Source organism: Mesitornis unicolor, unplaced genomic scaffold (genome assembly GCF_000695765.1).
Source record: "Mesitornis unicolor isolate BGI_N332 unplaced genomic scaffold, ASM69576v1 scaffold32408, whole genome shotgun sequence".
Taxonomy (NCBI): domain Eukaryota; kingdom Metazoa; phylum Chordata; class Aves; order Mesitornithiformes; family Mesitornithidae; genus Mesitornis; species Mesitornis unicolor.
This window is the reverse complement of record NW_010203049.1, coordinates 5,470-10,975: the sequence shown is the minus strand read 5'-3', so window position 1 is coordinate 10,975 and position 5,506 is coordinate 5,470. Positions and strand designations below refer to the sequence as shown.

Genomic DNA, 5,506 nt, shown 5'->3' with positions numbered 1-5,506 from the left:
TTCCAACGTGGTTTCTGTGGGGGAGCTTGGCCTGGCCTGGGACGTGGCCAGGAGAGGCCCAAGGACCCCTCTGACCAGTGCACCCCAAAACCCCTTCTGCACTGACGTGCTTTGAGCAACAGAACGGCAGAGACATCTTCATGGGTCGTCTGTTTGTCCCCTAATTACCTAACTTAGCTTTAACTCATGACTGGCTCTGCTTGGCTTGCCTTAGGAGATGTTTTGAGCTGCACTGTCCCTCCCAGTGGAGGGTCCTGAGCTCTGTCCTGTGCTGCTGCTGCTGCTGCTTGGCCGTGTGCTCCTGCGGCCGTGCCACGGTCTGACCGCATCCTGCGTGGGGCTGAGCCTGGTGCCGGGGCTGGCAGAGGCGTGGGGGGAAGGTTCTGTGACGGGGAGCGTGGCCGAGGGCTCCGCAGGCTCAGGGAGACCCCAGTGCAGGGACGTGGGGGCCCGGCCGGGGCTCAGCCAGATGGGGAGAGCAGTGGTGCCAGCGGGAGCGTGCGGGGTCGAGGAGGAGGAGTCCTGAGAGGGAGTCTGCAAGCACGTGGAGGTCGGGATCCCTACAGCAGGCTGTTAACTGAGATGATCTGTTTTTATTTCCTCAGAGCTCTTGTCTATGCCAGCCGTAAAACGATTTTCTGTGTCGTTTGCAAAGCATCCGACTAATGGTACGTTTGCTTCCTTGATTTGACGTTCCCTCACACTTTAACCCCATGCTCACGTCCCGTTCTCTCTGCACATGCTCTCCTCTCAGCCCTCCCGTGGTTTCTGTGTCTGTGTGCCCGGTGTCGTGCCTCACCCCCCATCGTCTGTGACTAACCTGCTCGCTCATCGTCACCGCTCAGTGGTCCCTCTGCTGTCCCCCAGGCCTTTGTGTCCCAGTGAAACAGCTCCAGCAGTGGCTCTGCGGACGGACCCCTAAAGCAGCTTCTAACTGCACTGCTGACCTCACGGCCTCCTTTCACGCACCCTTTCTGGAGGGTGGGGGTCGGAGGGAGAACGCCACTGGATTTTGGGGGGCAGATACCCACTCCATGTGCTGTAAGAGCATCAGCAGCTCAGGTCCCCAGTTTCTGCAGCGCAGGTTTGCAGGAGCAGAGCAAGGACAGCCCAAGGGTGCCCCTGTGTTGCCCCGAGGAGCACAGTCTGCGTGGGCACTAACCCTGCGCAGGGGTTCCCCAGCGCCCCTAGGAGAGCCCGTAGCCTCCTAGAGGTGGCTTCCTCTCTGCACCCCGGTCTGCCAGGGCAGGGCTCTGTGGTGCTGGTGGGACCCTTCCTGCAGGTGTCCCCCGCTCTCCTGCTGGTGGGCAGAGCTGACTGGGGCAGGGCAGGAGGGACCAGCACCACCGTGGTGCTGAGAGCTGCTCACACGTCCGTGCTGGCCGCTGAGGGGGACGTGGGTGCTCCTGTCCGCTCGCTGTCTGTTCATATCGCTGCTAACACAGCTCCGGGTCTTTCGGGGTGCAGACCCTGAGCTCTGTGGGAGCAGGTGCCTGGAACCAGGGTTGTTACCCAAGGAAAGGTTCGTTTCGCAGCACCGCTCCCATCTCACGGCTGCTGCTGCTGAGACCAGTTAGAACCAGAGCAGGTGCTGAGAGATGCCGGGTTAAGCATCTCTGTTTATGCGACAACCTTGTTGTGTAGCCAGTATGGAGAAATTCTGCTCTGCGTGACCTGGAAGGTGGAAGAAGCTCAGAAGACTGTTACGAAGACCAAAGTTTTGGGAAAGATGAAAGGTGAAGGGGCAGCTGAATGTGGCTTTACTGTTTCAGATATCTGAAGGGAGCCTATTTTCTGTGTTTGCTCAGTTTTGTTTTCCCCAGAGTGGCCAACCGCTCGGTCTGTGTGTTCGTCTGGATGCCATCTGCGCTCACGTCTGTGTCGGCGGATGTGTCGTTCAGTCTCGCCAGCAAAGCTGTGCCAAGCACCAGTCCGCTAAGCCAAACTGCCCCTGCCCCGAAGTGAAACTGGCATCAGGTTTTCCCAAGAACCCAGTGAATATTTCCAATGGCAAATGCTCCTTGATCAAGAAAGCAAAGGCAGAGGTCCGGCAGGGGTGAGCTGCGAGTCAGGCACATTTGGTCGAGGCTTGGCACTGGTGTTGGCAGGAAGGATGCTCAGGCCAGGAACCGGTCGCCTGAGGACGCAGAAGCTGTTCACAGCTCTGAACATGGATTTTGTTCCTGGAACGGGAAGGGTGATCCAGAGCAGTGGCCAGCACAGCGTCAGGTCTGATGCTTTACGCCCTGGTCCCGTGAGCGCTGGGGCTGTGTCTGTGGAGCAGCCGTGTCCTGTCTGCCGTGTGGGGGAATCGCAGAGGATGGCATGGGGCTGTCCTGCGGGTCAGAGAGGGGAGGTCACCCCTCTGTGTCCCGTTCTCCACACTCCAGCGCTGTGCTGTCCCCAGCGTCCCCTCTGCAGCCCCGCTCGTGTGTGCGGCGTCGTTTGCTCTGTCCGTGTGCCAGGATGGCTGCGCTGGGAAGCAGGACTGACCTTCCCCAGCCAAATCTGAGCTGTGCTGAGCATGGGTCGTGTCCTGAGATGTGTTTGCTCGTCAGGCTTCTGCTCGTGGAGAGGAGCCCTGGCTGCTCAGGGCGCCCTGCGCTGCGGCTGCGTTTGGCAGAGGCTCTGCAGGCCGGGAGGGACCGGGCTGCGGTGCCTGGCAGCCCATCCCCACCTCTCCACCGCGTCTGTCCCGCCGGCTCCTGCCCCGCTCCTCACGCTGTGGCCCCTCTCCTCCAGATGCCATTGAGCACCACCACGTTGCCCAGTTGCTGCGCCGCTTTTCCTCTGACTATGCAACGAGCCGGAACATCTCCCTGGATGCCGCTCTAGCGCACCACCTCCAGCAGTGCTCCTACCACCTGCGTCTCTTCAGGAGCTGGCTGATCTCAGGGCAGCAGGACTTGGAGTGTCTTTACGGTACTGCACGCCGCAGCTGCCGTGGCCACTGTCTGCTTGAGAATGCAAAGCGAGCTTTGCTTCTGAAAGGAAAGCACTTCCCTCACCGCATCCCTTGTGTGGAGCCACTGCCGCAGTGAGCTGCGTGGGCTGCTGCTCCCGGAGGTTTCGGAGCCGTGGGCGCTCGCCGACCCACACGGAGCCCCTGCTCTTCCTAGGGCTGCAGCCGCTCCCATCTCTGGCAATGGTCCCTGGCCTCCTTCCTTTAGCCAGGGTGAGCTTCCTCCAGGTGAGATGCTGCAACCCTGCTGCCCTGTGGCCCGCTGCGGGTCCCGGTGGGGTGCCCAGAGCGGTCCTGTTAGAACCAAAGTGAGGAGTCGGAGTGTGGGAAGAGAGAAGACGAAGGAGGCGCTGCAGCTGCCCTGCTGTGGCAGCGTTGGGGCAGTGAGAGCCTGTGGGTTGCGTTGCTCCTAGAAGGACCGGGTTCAGAGGGGGTGGAAGCGCTGCTGCGTGGCTGCATTGCATGGCCTGTGCTCTGCAGCATGTCCTGCGCTGGGGAGAGAGAGGCAGGCGGTTCCAGGGCTGAATCTGGATGTTACCGAGCAAACCCGCTGCTGTTCGTCTGGGGTTTGTCGGCCTCTGGCACGGACGGGACACGCGATGCAGGGAGGTTCCTGCACGCGGGGTGGCTGGGGCTGCTCACGGCTCCTGGCGGCCCCGGGGCTGCGCGGTGCATGGGGCTGCTGCTGTGTGCTGTGCTGCATGCACCCCCTGCTCCGCTCCCATCGCTGCACGGGCAGGGGCAGGGCAGCTGTCACTTCAGAGCTGGAAAAGAGGGTTTTCTGTACAGTCTGCTTCTCCTGATACGTCCCTTTCTGTCAGGTAGGCGATACGGAGATTGCAGTTACTTCTCGTCTATAACTGAGACAATCCTTGGTCTCCTAGCAACAAACCCTAACGAGGAGCAGAATGGCTTCAAGCAAAGCTGTGGGAGCTGCTCCACAGCCGAGGCTGAGCTTCCCCTGCTGCCATCTCCATCTCCTGTGAGCTCGGGTGGGGGAGCGAAGGCAGTGCTTTGGGCAGCGAAACACCAAATACTGCAGCGCGGTGCTGGGCGTACACGAGTACGAGTTACCTCGGCATAGCAGCTTCCCGTGTGGAAATCAGAGCTGTGCGGTCAGGGAGGTGGTCACTGCTGTCTTCCCAGTCACTCATCAAGTTAATCGGCGTGCTTGGGGATCCTGCCGGGGCTCTTCTCAGAGCAGACGTTTCTCAGGTCCAACTTCCCACCTTGTGAAACCTGTGTGCTCCCCTGGCTTCCAGCCGTTCGTGTCCACACGGAGCAAGCGGGGATTGAAGGGCAGCACCGGGCAGTCCAAGGAGTGCAGCCGGCGTCTGTGGCTGCAGCCCTGAACCTGGGACCCTGCGCTCGTCTCTGTGGTCAGGGCTGCGAAAACGAGGAGCGTGAAGGGGGCTCCCGTTGTGATGAATTACAGGAGCTGTGAGAAAACAGGGGATGACCCCGTGATAACCAGTGGGCAGTGTAAATAAGTGTAAATGACCGGGGAAACAGCCCCAGATCCACACATCAGGTGGTGGGCTCTGACCTGACCATGGCCCCTGGGGAGGATGTGGAGAAGGCAGAAATGTGCAGCCTGGGAGGAGATTTGGCAGTGCTGGGGTGGCCTGGGCAGGGGCGATGGAGCCGTGGTTGGGTCTGTCCAGCGCAGGAGCTCAAGGGGAGACTGGAGAAGATGGGGAGACCCGTGGGGTCCAGAGCAGGTCCGTGCCCCGGCCCCTGTCTCTGTGCATCTGCTCACAGCAGTTTGGCCGCTCTCTGCAGCAGCGGGTGTCTGCTCGTATTTCGGGCACCCGCTCTGCCCGCAGGTCGCTCCCCGCTCTGGGGCTGTGGTGGTGAAGCCGGGCGCTGCCGCTGCGGCTGCTCAAAGGCTGCTCCCAGCCAGGGACCCTGTGGGCTGCCGGGTGATGGCCGAGTGAGCGGCTCCATCATCCGGGGCCATCACCATCATCCTGGGGTGGACGTGTTCCCCTAAACTCGGCTTTCCCAGGTCATTACACAGCAATGTCTTCTTGTGTCTCTGAGACATACACAGAATTAAGGAAACTGTATTACCTTGATTCAAATTAGATGCTTCCTCTTAATGAAGTGGCATTAATTTCCTCTCGAGGGTTTAGACTGAGACATCTCCGCAGTAATCAAGATGCAAATGAATTCAAGGTCTTGTTTTCTCCTTTATTCTTCCCTTTTCCCGGTATAAAAACCTGCTGCTAACACCTTTGGTTGCATTTTCTCCCATCCTCGGGGTGGCTGGAGCGGTGACAGCCCCTGTAGGGAGCGGCAGGCGCACAGGGCTCGCTCGGGGATCTGTGGCGCTGAAGCCGTGTAGCTGTGAAGTGCGGTTTCGGGAGTCTCTGTTCTGTGGTCAGGCGGAAAGGCGCCGTTTCTGGGCCCTTTGGGGTGACCCGTGAGGCCGTGGTGGCCGGGGCCGGTGCCAGGGGAGCAGCACGGAGCAGCGGCAGCCACGCTGCCCGCCTCCATGGCCACGGCTGCCCCCTTGGGCTCCCCCTCCCTCCCTTCCCCTGC

At 60.7% G+C, this 5,506-nt stretch overlaps 1 protein-coding gene across 1 annotated transcript in view; it reads left to right on the top strand.

Annotated features, from left to right (window-relative positions):
• The window catches only part of PPIP5K1 (diphosphoinositol pentakisphosphate kinase 1), a gene marked incomplete at its 3' end in the record, with an annotated part of 34,615 nt that overhangs the window by 25,817 nt on the left and 3,292 nt on the right, over positions 1-5,506 (top strand). The window contains exon 26 of the mRNA XM_010190596.1: positions 2,743-2,922. Coding sequence (XP_010188898.1) covers positions 2,743-2,922 — 180 coding nt within the window. The remainder of the gene's footprint in view (positions 1-2,742; positions 2,923-5,506) is intronic.